The sequence below is a fragment of the Micropterus dolomieu genome, linkage group LG11 (assembly GCF_021292245.1).
Source record: "Micropterus dolomieu isolate WLL.071019.BEF.003 ecotype Adirondacks linkage group LG11, ASM2129224v1, whole genome shotgun sequence".
NCBI lineage: Eukaryota > Metazoa > Chordata > Actinopteri > Centrarchiformes > Centrarchidae > Micropterus > Micropterus dolomieu.
Window position 1 is genome coordinate 55,020 of NC_060160.1, and position 14,142 is coordinate 69,161.

General features: G+C 46.9%; 1 protein-coding gene across 5 annotated transcripts in view; it reads right to left on the reverse strand.

Annotated features, from left to right (window-relative positions):
- The window catches only part of mgaa (MAX dimerization protein MGA a), a 36,635-nt gene extending 24,785 nt beyond the window's left edge, over window positions 1–11,850 (reverse strand). For all 5 annotated transcript variants that reach the window (XM_046062405.1, XM_046062404.1, XM_046062406.1 and 2 more), the window contains exons 1-7: window positions 10,648–11,850; window positions 8,153–10,013; window positions 6,212–6,320; window positions 5,854–5,964; window positions 5,240–5,368; window positions 5,020–5,142; window positions 2,908–3,719 (exon numbers count right to left, since the gene is read on the reverse strand). In XM_046062405.1, the coding sequence (XP_045918361.1) occupies window positions 2,908–3,719; window positions 5,020–5,142; window positions 5,240–5,368; window positions 5,854–5,964; window positions 6,212–6,320; window positions 8,153–10,013; window positions 10,648–11,756 (4,254 nt within the window). In that variant the 5' untranslated portion in view covers window positions 11,757–11,850. The remainder of the gene's footprint in view (window positions 1–2,907; window positions 3,720–5,019; window positions 5,143–5,239; window positions 5,369–5,853; window positions 5,965–6,211; window positions 6,321–8,152; window positions 10,014–10,647) is intronic.
- Window positions 11,851–14,142: the final 2,292 nt, after the last annotated feature.

The following is a 14,142-nucleotide window of genomic DNA, read 5'->3' on the forward strand; positions in this document are numbered from 1 at the left end:
TAGGCCTAGACTGCCGGGGGATTTCCCATGATGCACTGAGCTCCTCTCTCCTCTACTTTCTCTCCCTCTGTATGCAACCTCATCCCATTATTGCATGTTACTAACACAACTTCTCCCCTTTCTGGTAGTCTTGTGCTTTCTCGTCCCTCTCCTCTCTCCTCCTATCACTTCCTGCAGGTTTTCTGGCTCTGGAGCTGTGGAGTCTGGATCTGTGGTTGCGGGTCACCTGCTGCCCCCGTGTTCCTGCTCGACACCCTCTGCTGCAACAACTATTGTTACTAGTCCTATTATTATTATTGTTATTATAATCATTAACATTACGATTGTTATCATTAACACTACTATAAATATCTGTACCATTTTTCATTTAGTCTATAGCAACATCACCTTTACTGTCTGTACCTCTGTGTGGATATTGTGTAGGCTGCCTCCCTTTCCCTCCCTCTTCCTTCCTTCCTCGCTCTCTCTCTCTCTCCTTCACCCTAACCAGTCGAGGCAGATGGCCGCCCACCCTGAGTCATGGTTCTGCTCGAGGTTTCTGCCTCTTAAAGGAAGTTTTTCCTTGCCTCTGTCTCCTAGTGCTGCTCTTGGTGGGAACTGTTGGGCTTCTGTAAATAGCATCATAGAGTACGGTCTAGACCTGCTCTTTATGAAAAGTGCTGTGAGATAACTGTTGTTGTGATTTGGCGCTATATAAATAAAATTGAACTGAATCGAAATTGAAGCGCATTTTTCAGTCAGATGTCATATGTTTAAGTGCATGGGCAAAGTGGTGCGCAGGCGCCCCCTACAGAGTGGGTAACTCTCAAATGTCCAAAGTCTTTGTGGCAGACGCATCCCGTCCAGACCACAGATTGTATAAAAGAAGTGGAATTAGTCATCGGGACGCCACCTGTTTGTTTGTGGACTGCCGTTTTGAAGCCTCGAGTTTGGCGCCGTGGGCACGATTCACTCTAGCCTGGTTGATAAGTCATTACGTTGGCGACTTGCCCCGCCCTAAAGCCTCCCCTGCTTCCTGGTCTCTGTTCCTCTAAATGGGACCATATTTTACTAAATGAACATCATGCTGTGTTGAAGAAGATTTGAAACTAGCGACTGAGACCATAAACTCATCAGGAAAGTGTTTACTGAGGGAATAAATCAGCTGACAAGTAGAAACATTTTCTCACAGACTTCTATACAATCACACTTCTTTCTGCAGGAGTCGCCCCCTGCTGGCCGCTAGAGAGGACGCAGGTTTAAGGCGCCCCCTGCTGGCTGCTGGAGAGGACGCAGGTTTAAGTCGCCCCCTGCTGGCTGTTAGAGAGGACGCAGGTTTAAGTCGTCCCCCCTGCTGGCTGTTAGAGAGGACGCAGGTTTAAGTCGCCCCCTGCTGGCCGCTGGAGAGGACGCAGGTTTAAGTCGCCCCCTGCTGGCCGCTAGAGAGGACGCAGGTTTAAGTCGCCCCCTGCTGGCCGCTAGAGAGGACGCAGGTTTAAGTCGCCCCCTGCTGGCCGCTAGAGAGGACGCAGGTTTAAGTCGCCCCCTGCTCAAGCCGGATCGATTGATACCCCCCCCCCTCCATCACTGTGGAGTTCCGTTCTAAATCTACAGGCCTGTAAAGCATGGGAGTGCTTTTGGTGACAGGAATGTTGATGAATACTCCTGTTTTTATCAATATTGCAATGTTTTGTCATTTGGAAATAGGTTGTATGGACTGAAAAAGTGTTTTAAAGATATCTATCAATATAAGTCAGCATTTTAACAATAAATATTGCTAAAATATGGAAATTCGCCTGGTATATTTGAAAATGTTGTATGATAACTGTTTGTTTTCATCAGATTTACAGTTACAATTGCATTCTAGGTGTATTAGAAAATATTCAGTTGCATTAAAAGCTAACTCAGGATGGTTTTGATGGTTTATTGCATCAAAGTATAGTTTTTTTTTTTAACCAGGCAAGTCAGCCATTTTGAATTTAAAGGTCATTTTCGGTGATTTACAAGCTCGGCCCTTTAACTCGTCCTACTGGAAAACTAATCCCATCAACTTAAATCTTTCGCCACACATTCTGAAGGCTTTGCTGATGAACAATTGTGCTACTTGGGAGGTTTCGCCAATGGGCGTGTCCGTGGCATAGACGATCAATGATTCACCATTAAACAGGACGTTTACATGCACGGAAAGAGTCCCGCCCTGAACACATCTACATGCCAACATTCAGTTATATTTATAGCACCATCTACAGGCAACAAGAAGTGAGCTCTGTGTCTCATGTGTTTTACATCAAGTTTTCAGCGCGTTCCACACTTGACGTACTGTTACACAATGTTTAGTTACCAAGTGCTTTCTAGCGCCACATAGGGGTCACAGGAAGTGACATTTAAGTCCTTTTTGGAGAAGGGCCCGGTTGGGGACTGTAGCTTAGGGGGCGTGGTGTGAGCGTGGTTCTCGGTGTAGGTCAAAGTTCATCAGACTAGAAGGCGGGGGCGAGGGGACGAGGGGCGCAGCGTGAGCGCGGGACAAGAAAAAATTGAGCGAGAGACTTTAATTATAATTTCACTCTTTATGCTAATGCTATAATGCCCTGTGTATTTGTATAATATTGCGCTTTAAATAAAGTTTTTCTTTAAATCAAGGGCTTATGTCAACTACAATGTTCACACAAGCGTGGTACATATTGCATGTGCAGAACCGACCATGTGCTGCGGCTCCAGCCAATCATTATAGACCGTGAGGGGGCGTGGCATGAGCGAGGGGCGTGGCATGAGTGGTGCTACAGTCTGGACCTCATCGCCTTTTTGAGGAGTCCATATGCGGTCCATATGAGTCCAAAATGCGGGATAATTCAGGGCTGGGTCTCCCGACCTCCAACCACGGTCTCTACTTTGGGCTCGGCGCCGATACCTGCAGCTGTGATCTCTCACCTTTAGTGTGAAGAGCGAGGTCAGAGCGATGGTGGCCCTCTCCTCGGTGATGCTGGTCCGGAGGCGGCCATCCCACACCACCCCGTCCTCCAGGTCCTTCTGTCTCAGCAAAGCTCGGGTCATCATGGGCCCGCCGTCCTTTCTGTAAGAGTCAGCGCTCTGATCGACGGCAGTCCCGAGCTCAGAGTCTGACTCCAGCGGAGCCATGTCTCCCGAGAGGCCGGGTGGGGGGGCCGCGGACCTGGGGGGGCTGAGGGTTTGGGACGAGGTCTTGGGTTTCAGCCTCTTCCTCCTTTTGAAGGCGGGGGGTTGTGGAGAGAGAGCTGACAGTTCTGTGTGGTCGGACTGGACTTTCAGGAGGTGTTTCTTTGACTTGTGAGGGGCTGTGAGTTCTGATGGACCTGCAGGCTGTTTGGGGACCAGGTTTAAGTCAGCTGGACTGGGCTCAGATGCTGAACCTGGAGGTTCTCCTCTGAGTTTCCTGGGTTTTGGACCTCTCTGCTTCCTGTCTTCTCTCCTGGATGTTGTGGTCTCTTTGCGGGTGAGTTTGGGTCTCTTGGACGGGGGGATGAACCCAGATATGAGGTCTGACGTGGGCGAGCTGACGGGCTGCTTCTTCAGGATGCTGTCGAGGGTCCGGACGTAGCTGGTGCTCCTGACGGGCAGCTCGTAGACCACCGGCTCCGCCACGGGCTGAGAGAAGCTGGCGGCTCGCTCGTCGATCAGCTTCCCTTCGTTCTCCAGGTACTCGTCCAACATGTCGCTGCAGAACGCCGACAGGTTCTTCTTCGGCAGCTCTGATCTGGGACCAGCTGCGGGACGTAAGAGGGACAGATGATTTAGACGCAGGTCAGATTCTGGCTTCATCTTCAGGCTTCAACTAACCAATATCTGAATCACTGTTTTCTTAATTCATCAATGGACAGCTGTGTTACCCAACACGCTTGGTTATCAGTCTCACTAATGTCAAACAAATATTGATAATGCAACATAATATTTATTAACAAACTTTTTATTGATTGACTTTGGAGTTCCTGCTATTTATTGTTCTTTGTCTTCCTTCTATTTGGGGGAAAAGCATGTTCTCAGTTTTAGAACTACGGCTCCCATAATGCTTTGGGAATGTATATAGGAAGTATAGCCATGGATTCAGTGAGTCTTACTAGAGACAGTTTAAGAGGAGACACCCCACTCAAAGAATCGTTACTACAATTCTATAGAGAGCTTCAGAAAAAATATATCTGCTAGTCAACGGCGAGAGACAACTCATTTTTTGATCCCGTTTGAATTGTGCGCTGAATCACACACACGATGATGGTCAATTTTAAATAAACATTTGAAAGTCAAGACAGTCGCAGTTTGATGTTGAAGCATCAGACTGAAAATACATAATTACACAGACCACAAACCCAAAAGTCACGTATGTGACGCCATAACTTTTTCTCTCAATGACTTAACGTCACAGGAGCTAAGATCATGAGGTTCTTGGGAAGTAAAGTCCCACTGAATGATTCAACATGTGTTTCATGTCTGAGAGTTCAGTTCTGACTGAGTAACTATTGTTACTAGTCCTATTGTTATTATAATCATTAACTCTCTCTCTCTCTCTCTCTCTCTCTCTCTCTCTCTCTCTCTCTCTCTCTCTCTCTCTCTCTCTCTCTCTCTCTCTCTCTCTCTCTCTCTCTCCATCATAGAGTACGGTCTAGACCTGCTCTTTATGAAAAGTGCTGTGAGATAACTGTTGTTGTGATTTGGCGCTATATAAATAAAATTGAATTGAATTCTGACTCGGAGAAGGGCTGTGAAGTACTGCTGTAATTGCTCGACTGTCAGTAAAACCCAAAGATATTTAATTCCCTGACACTGGAGACAAAGAAAAGAAGCAAATCTTCAAATCTGAGATGAAATGAATGATTGAATTTGGGGGATTTTTCCTCTAAGAAAACCAACTGATTGCATGTCTCAGAATGGTTTGTGGTTTATCAGTCCACTGATCAATTTATTAACTAATGGTTTCAGCTCTACTCTGTTACTGCACCATTACATTTAATTAAGAGCAACCATATTGCTAACAACCCCGACACAAATTAAAACAGTCATAAATTTAATGACCTTCTGGGTTGGCGGGCACCGGAGCGGACGGAGCCTCTGGTGGAGTGAATTTCTCTCTCCAACCTTTAATCTGAGTCACGTCTGTTGTTTTTCCGGTTCTGGACACGAACGCTGCAGAAACACCTGCAGAAAAGAAAAGACACGTCTGTGTGTTACCAGGATCGGTGCTGTCGGCTCAGCCAACCAGAGGCAGGATCTCCAGCTGTGTGAAGGTACTGACCCTGAGGCGGTGGTAGCTCCTGGGTCAGCGGCTCCAGAGAGACACCAGGAGGAGGGATAGGAAGACGGACTCCCAGGTACTGCAGATCTATGGCCAGAGACGGATCCAGCAGGTTCATCTTCAGACCGACTGAGTTCACAGAGAAATAACAGACAGAAACTCACTTAAAACACTGCCCCCCCCAGGCAGGAACCTGCAGCCAGCAGACTCCACCGGCTGCAGAAAGAAGTCTCTGAGAAAATGTTTTTCTACTTGTGAGCTGATTTATTCCCTCAGTAAACACTTTCCTGATGAGTTTATAGTCTCAGTCGCTAGTTTCAAGTCTTCTTCAACACAGCATGATGTTCATTTAGTAAATTATGGTCCCATTTAGAGGAACAGAGACCAGGAAGCAGGGGAGGCTTTAGGGCGGGGCTACAAGCTGACTGGCGACCTGTCATTCAGGATAGAGGCGGCTCGTGTTTAACCAGCACCGCTGAAAAAGCTTTTCGTGCTGGACACTCATGCAAGTGGGAATTTAAAATTTGCGTTGTGTGTGAAACCGGCATCAACAGGGCAACGTACCAAGAATGAATCTTCACATATTGTCGTGACTACAGTGAGAGCTGACGCACCTTCCTGCAGCACAGGGTGGATCACCTGTCGGTGTCTCATCAGCTTCAGGTCTGTCAGGAGAACCTTCTCAAAGGCAGCGATCTTCTCCTCCAAACACTCCGCTGTCTCTGCTGAACAGTTTCATGATATCCACTTTTGATTAAACAAACAGTCTCACAGTTTGGGAAATTGTTGTTTGTTGTAACCAAGACGGCTGTGAGCTCGTTGTAATGCCCAGCCTTTAGGCTAAGCTAGGCTAAACACACCCTGGTCCTCAGAGGTTAACTGACATCCATCTTCTATTCAACAATTTAACATTTGACCAGTAAACGGTGAACACTGTGTGGCTGTAGAAACATGCGTCTGTGTGTCTGTTACCGCTCTCAGGTGCGTCCGCAGATTGTTGCAGGTTCTGACCCTCAGGTGTCGTCTCAGGCTGCGACGCCGTTCCTTCAGACGAGTCCACAGTGTGAAGTTTGAGCGCCTCCTGAAACATGAGTCTTTAATTTTCTGTACATTTATTCTCAACAAGTTCATTGGTTTAAAGTTCTGAGAGCATTACATAGAGGCTCAAACAGGAAGAACATGCTTATAATGTAGGCTGGGTGTTACCAACGTTTATCCTAGGGCCCTCACTGGACGATGCAAAATGATCTAGTTAGTGTCAGAGGATTCTCATTTCATTACAGTTTAATTAATCAGCTTAACAGCTGACCAACGTCATAGCAAATCACAGGTGGGACCAATAAAATTAATGACCGCTCTGTTACAGAAATTAATGTAATTACTTACACCTGTTTGAACATTAAAAATGTCTCCTGTGAAGTCGACTCAACTCATCTTCTATCAGTAGTGTCAAAGAGCATAGTTGGGCGGGAATTGTCGAAACTCTGGCAGGCCCAATGATAATGCCCCTGAAACCCTCAAGGTTAAGGGGGGTCAGCTCTTCTGCAAGCTATATGCATCCATAACCCCTTTTCCACCGCACGGTACCAGCTCGCCTCCGTTTGGTTTTCCACTGTGGAAAAGTTGCACCTGTACCTGCTTCCAGGTACTTACCACCTCCGTCGAGGTTCCAAGCGAGCTGAGGCGAAACTAAAATGTGACGTGAAAACACGACAGACTGCTGATTGGTCAGAGAGAATATTCACTATTCACTGCGTGCACCAGAAAGAGGCCAGCAACAGAAAGTTTTATATTTTACAGTTTTCACACGTTATTTCATCACTAAATCCACTTCTGAGAAGTTTTGAGGTGAAATCAGCTGTGTAGATATTATAATATTGACAGTTTTACGAGAAGTGATTGTGTTGAATATTTTCGGAGTTGAGGAGCTCCGCGAGTGGCTGTGGGGGAAGCCTGCGGCGACCCGCGGGAGGAGCGTGTGAGGCCGGCCGGCCGCCCGCTCACAGAGCCCTCTGCTCCCGCCGTCACACAGACCGCTGCAGCAACAACGGCAGAAGAAAACACAGCTGGAAGCTTTTCATACCGCTTATCTGTCTTTACATTCTGAGGAATGTTGGAACGTTTTAACTTAAAAAAGAGAAAGCTGTGTGGGTCGCTGGTGTGTGTGTGTCGCATTGAACATTACGTCACAGCAGTTGTGTGTGGCGTCGCTATGACGACCAGCTACATTGAGGGGTGCTATCTCTGGGTGCTATCTGCAAGGCGAGGCGAGCTGGTAATGGAAAAACTGCAAAAATCTGTATACTGTCACAGGCTGTCGTTCGTCCTGTTGATGCTCAAACGCAAAAAAAAAAAGAAGAGAGTGAGAGAAGGAAGGAAACTCAAAGGCAAGAACGTCTGTTTGTTGAGATGGACGGTAACTGCTAACCCTCATCCCTGATGGATTTTGATTTAGTTTCACTTTGCGTCTATTTGTAACCTAAATTAACTCCAACCAACGTTGAGCTCCATGCGATGTCAGACCAGAGGACACGGGAGCAGCTTGGTGTGTGTTTATATGTGAGTGATGAGCTAATATCAGTAGATAACTTCAGCCTGGCAGATTCATGGATCAGAGCCAATCAGGAAGCCAAACGTGAGCATCTGCGTCATCGTTTCCACCTGTCAGCACCAACATCGTTTGACGGGACTCGTTCGACAGGCATAGAACGCATCAAACGCGCTTCCCACTGATGTCAGAGTTCACATGCTTCAAAACAGCCAACAATATTTGTTCTCCGGTGGTTGACTTCATATTCAACTCTATGTCAAAGTTACTGTAATTTAAAACAGAAATTGCAGCCGTCCTGGGAATTTTATCACAGAAAAGTCATTGCACCACACAAAACCAGATCTAGGTCTATTTAGTTTTACCTTTGATGTGAAAGAGATAAATAACTGCTCCTCCACTTCCTCCAGGTTAGGCTGCATGCTAGTGTAGTTGGAGTCGTCAGTCTTCTGATTCAGTCCCGTCTTAGCAAGCTTTCGCTGCCGGGACTTCTTCTTGCGCCTGGAGGATTTGTTGGCTTGGGTTGGTGTCACCTGCTGAAAAGGCTCCTGCGCATTTGCTTCTACAGCACTTGGAGGTGGGCAGGGAACTGCCATTGTCTCTGCGTTGGAAAACTCCACCCCCATCGCAAGGTCATCATCGGTGGAGAAAAAATGTACAAGGTCTGCGAGAGACGGTGTGGGTGACAATCCCTCTCCGTCTAATGAAGAGAAGGTTGGAGACAGCGGCAACTGAAGTGCGAGGGGGGACAGTTCTGCAGGGAAGGGCAGCAACTGTTCGTTTTCTTGAAATGACGGAGCAGCATCCGCTGGAGGCCTGGATGTGTCAAGAGTCTGTTGTTCAGGGTGGGAGGGAGTCTGAGAAGGCAATGAAGGTGACATAACAGACGCTAAAGGATGAGCGTCGGGAGAGTGCTGAAATGGTGTAAATGAAGTCTCCATGTATGGCTCAGGCGGAGGTAACACTGTATGCCATTTAAACACACATGGGGTAACGTCTTTGCCAAGCGGTAGCTCTTCCGGTACTGCTTTTAGAGTTGGTTCAGAAGTAGTGGAGTTGAGTTCTAAAGCTAACGCGGTGGGCAGGGAAGGTAAAGGTTCTGGAGAGCTTGCTGGGGACAAAGTCTCGAAGCCAAAAGAAGAACACTCAGGGTCAGGAAGCAAAGAATCAGACTTCATGGTGGGGTCATCTGAAGGTAGTGAGGAAGACTCAGTGATGGTTGAGGTTTGTGGCGAGTTTGGGGCAGGTATCGCTGTGTCATAGGGTGGTGACAAAACGGGAGATGCAGAAGAGGTAGTAAGAGTTGACGAACTGGTATATACAGATGTTCCAAGGGTACAAAATGTCTGATCAGAGTTGGATAATACTGGCGTAACATCTGGTACTGCTGGCTCTGAGCCTGGGCTTTCAGCAAATGAAATGGAGGCAAAGAAATCATCAGTTCTGTGTCCCTTTGGATCAGCAGTGGCAATAGCATCTGGATACGATGGACTGGAAGGCTGCTGGGCAGTTCCAACTGGCTGTCCCGTAACACTAAAAACCATTTCATCCGCATGAAGAGGAGTACATCCCGAGGCCTGGTTGTTGCATTTGGTGCCATCACCAATCAGGTCCTTCAAGGGACCAGTCGCATTGCCGGCGTGATCAGAAGGCGGGCATGCAGAAGCTGCAGTAGAACTCAGTAGAGCAGTAGATTCAGATGGGAGTGCTGGAGAGGGAGTGTCCGGGTCGCTCTTGACCTTTTTAGATTTCGTCGAATGTTGCTTCAAAAAAAGAGCGAGAGCTGGCAGAGGCAGACGGACTGGCTGTTTGTGCTGCTTTACTTTCTCCTTTGATGGGGTTTCGGGCTTACGTTGGGGGTTTACGGAGTCCACAGAGGAGTTCTGGGACAGTGCAGCAACATTACTGACCTCAGAACAATCTGTTCTAACATTGTTTTTACAGTTCAATGAATTCAAAGGGTCCTTGTCGTCCTTCCCTTTCCTTTTTGTTACAGATTCACCTTTCTTTGCAGGTGATTTTTCTCCATGTGTTTTGACTGACAAACTGTCCCTCTTGGGAACATCTTGTACGTTGTTTGTCAGAGTTGTGGTGTTAGTTTGCTCAGTTCTGTGAGAGGTGCTGCCGTTGTTGATGGCCAGCTGCTCCAGGTTGCATCTTTGCAGTGAAACGTGAGCCTCCCGAATAAGTTCAGAAAATAACTTCTGAGCTGGACGTGAATTGTTGCTGAAGGAAATCAAACAATAAAAACACCACATTAGTGACATCAGCACGTCGTGATACTGCAGTACAAAACTATGACATACGGTCTGGTTATTAAAACAAAAATAACATTAACTAGTCACAGCCAAGCTTCACGCATTGGGTTAATTCTTGGTGTCAAAACACAGCAACTCCCCTCCGTTCACACATAAGGACTTTAACACTCGAGGAGAGACAGGCTGCCATTCATTTCAAACAGAAGCTCCAAAAACATTTTGACACCTTCCCTCGCAATTCAAGACCCTGCTGCGCAACCTGAAGAAGTTGGTTAGGGTTCAACTTTATTGCAAATATCATCTGACGTACCAGAGCCACAAACCCACAGACAACCAACAGTGTTTGAGGCTGTTTGTGTGAACATGGGGTTAGTAAGGACAGGCAAAGATACCCTTCATGGTGCAAAGTTGTTTCTTATGGATAACTGGCGACATACAGTTTCACTGAGATATATGTAGTATCATTTGGTGAAGAGTAAAGGAAGCACAAGATGCAGTAGCTAACAAAATACCAGGTTATAATAGCCATGAAAGTAGACTACAATGTATTCCGAAACATGCCAATTTACAAGTTGGTCTTTCTTGTACTGTAGAACTCTTACCGCGAACATTCCCCGGTGACCTTGGCAGCTGACTGATCTTTGTTTGTAGTGGAATTTTTCTGGAGATCACCCGACACAGAAGGCTTTGAGTCTGCTGTTTTTGAGCTTCTAGGTTTATGGTTTGCAAGCAAAGACTTCAAGCTCTTCTTCACAGGGTTCTGCTCGTTGCTTGTCGTGTCACCGCCTTTATGCGAGTCTTTGCAAGAGTTCAATTTCAGCTTTGGGCCCAACAAACTGGAGCCGTCCTCCTTCAGTCCTTTAGCAAACGGGTTGTAGTCGACTTTAAGCTGAGAAAACCGTGAGTTCTGGTAAGCAGTGACTGCCATAAACTCAGTCTGGGGGAACGTGAATGTGACAACATTGGGACCAGTTAGTTTTAAGTCTTTAGCAGCTTTGTCAGTTTGGACCACGTGCAGTCGTGGCAAGTAGCGGTGCATCGGATGCAGGATGGCGTTCCCCTCTTGGTCTGAGATGTTGTTTGTGAGCTTCAGTTTGTAAAAGGACACTGGACTCTGCATCCAGTGTTGACCCGTTGACGGGGAATCTGGATGAGCGAATGGCTGACTCTTTAAATGACACTCTGCCTTTCCAGCAACTTCCCAGCTCTTGCCGGTCCATTTGTATCGACTGTTGTCCAATGGTCGAATGTCCATGATCAACAAGTACTTCCGAGATGCATGCAAGCCAGAGATGCGAAAGCGGCAGTAGGGGAACATTCTGCTGCCTTGTTTAGTCAGAATCATCTCCGTTTTGCATCTGAAAAACTCGTTCCACATGCTGTTGTTGTCCAGCGTCACTCGGATGCCTTTGCAGATGCTGTCTGGTGAGAGATTGTCTGGCTGAGAGTTTGAACTGGCAGGATGTTTCGCAGAAAGGAGTCCAACAGAAGTCCTGATGGCTTCCTTTGATGGGTACATAATTGGTTTACCCATCATATCTGCCTCTTCACTGCTTCCACCGGTGCTTTGCTCCATCCCACCGTCACTCGCCTTCCCTAGTTTTGGAACAACAAAGCATGCAGAGGGATGGTCCCCTGCAGGTGCTGCTGCAGGGGTGGTTGCCCCTTCTTGATGGAGAACCATTCCTTTCTGCTTCTTCTTAGAAGCCATGAACAGGTCCCAGACATCTAAAGGGGAGGAGGGTCCTGCTTTTTATACATCTGTACCATGGTTCAAGACAGCATCCTGAAAAACAAAATGATAAACTTTCATTAACTATTTGATATGATGCAAATCATCAAAGAAAAAACGGAACACTTAAGGGATATTTGTGAGTTTGCTGTTGTGTGTTAAGAGTTACGGTGTACCAAGAGACCACGCACACGAAGCCACTGAAGCTACAAACGTAACTGATGTGCGCCACCTCTAAAATGTCTTGTCTGGACAACTAAAGAGATACCACATGAAGACAACGAGCACTCTGATTGGTCAACCATTGTTTTGTACAACGCCAGTAGAGATTGTTGCTGATTTTGACACATCTAGCAAAACCATGAACGAATGGAAACATGATTACTTTGGCTACTGATTGTAATCTTCTACTCAGTAATTAATTAATAGAACTCAGTAAGTACAGCCGTTAGCACTGCTGTAATCTCTTCTGTCAAGTACAAATCTCGCTTAAATCGCTGCAATCAGGAGCTAAACCTGTGACTGTTTAGAAAGAGACGCCATTTAAAGAATCCTGAACAGAATTCTATGGGGAAAGCCCGTAACGCCAATGAAGGCGGTTGTATGCACACATCCCTCCCCTCCCGTAAGAAAGCCAATCGTCTGCTTTTAACAGCTGAGTCGAGAAACATATCAAGCCAATCGTGTGGTTCCACTGACGTCAGAGCACAGCTGAGGTTTGCGACAGTTTCAAATGTTGTGGTGGCGACGAGGAGCAGGTGTGTGACAGATCAGATGCTCTACATGTCCGCCAAAATACTGTGTGAAAAGGTGTCAAATGTGATCTGCAGTACTCGCAGAGTGTGTTAGAAAATTCTACGGTGCCTTCTAAAAACATATACGCTTACTGCTGACTGGTGACCAGTCAAAGTGCAGTTCCGCATGACGAAAAAAACTGTCATCGGAGGGGTTCACACAGGCTCTGTGCGGATATCTGCGTGCCTCCCATTTTTTCCAACCGACTATGCTATCAGAGCACCAACCGATCTACTGCGCATGTGTGGAACGAGTCCACCAAGCTGACTCCAGACAGTAGTAAACAGAAGTAGTCCGCTCCAGAGTATAGGCTATTCGAGCCTTTAGTCCACTAATAGCCTAACGCCCCGGAGGGGTTACCAAGATGGCTGCCAAGTTGCGGGAGGTGCCTATAAGGAATTTGACTAAACAAGCATAAGCTGCGTTTTCACCGCAGGAACTTCCCCCTGGAACCAGGAACCTTTGGATGAACTCACCGCATTCCGTTAAGTTCCGGGCACTTTTACCCCCAAAGTCCCTGTTTGGGGGGTAGTGCATACCAAAAGAACTGGAACTTGGGAGGGTGGGGCTTGCCTTGCAGTGCATTTCTGAATGGTCTAGGTGAGGCTACTCGCTTTACATGAGCATTTCAGCTGTTTTGAATCCGCTTTAGCCCCTTTTCCACCGCACGGTACCAGCTCGCCTCGCCTCGCCTCTGTTTGGTTTTCCACTGCGGAAAAGTTTTTTTTCGTATCACCTCTGTCGAGGTTACAGTCGAGCTGAGGCGATACTAAAACAAAACACGACATACTGCTGATTGGTCAGAGAGAATCGTCACTATTCACTGTATCATCACTGCGCACCAGACAGAGGCCAGCAGCAGGAAGTTTTATATTTTACAGTTTTCACACGTTATTTCATCACTAAATTCACTTCTGAGAAGTTTTGAGGTGAAATCAGCTGTGTAGATATTATAATATTGACAGTTTTATGAGAAGTGATGGCGGAACAAAAGTGTGCTTGAGAGTTTTTGGAGTTGAGGAGCTCCGCGAGTGGCTGTGGGGGAAGCCTGCTGTGACCCGCGGGAGGAGCGTGTGAGGCCGGCTAGCCGCCCGCTCACAGAGCCCTCTGCTCCCGCCGTCACACAGACCGCTGCAGCAACAACGGCAGAGGAAAACCAATGACCTTTTAATGTCTGCTGATGAAGGCATGTGCTCAGTCCTGGTACTCCTGGACCTTAGCGCTGCTTTTGACACCATTGATCACAACATCATGTTAGACAGACTGAGGCACTGGGTGGGGATCTCTGGTACTGCTCTAGAATGGTTTTCATCCTACCTGTCAAATAGGAAGTTTTGCGTGTCTGTAAACAACTATGTCTCTTCGTTCTGTCCAGTTAAATATGGTGTGCCTCAGGGGTCGGTCTTAGGACCCATTTTGTTTTCCTTGTATCTGCTTCCCCTTGGACATATTATCCATAAACATGGCATTTCTTTTCATATTTATGCTGATGACACACAAATATACTTGCCCGTCAGATCCACAGACCCTGGAATGCTGAGTTCACTTAACAACTGCCTTTGTGAAGTTA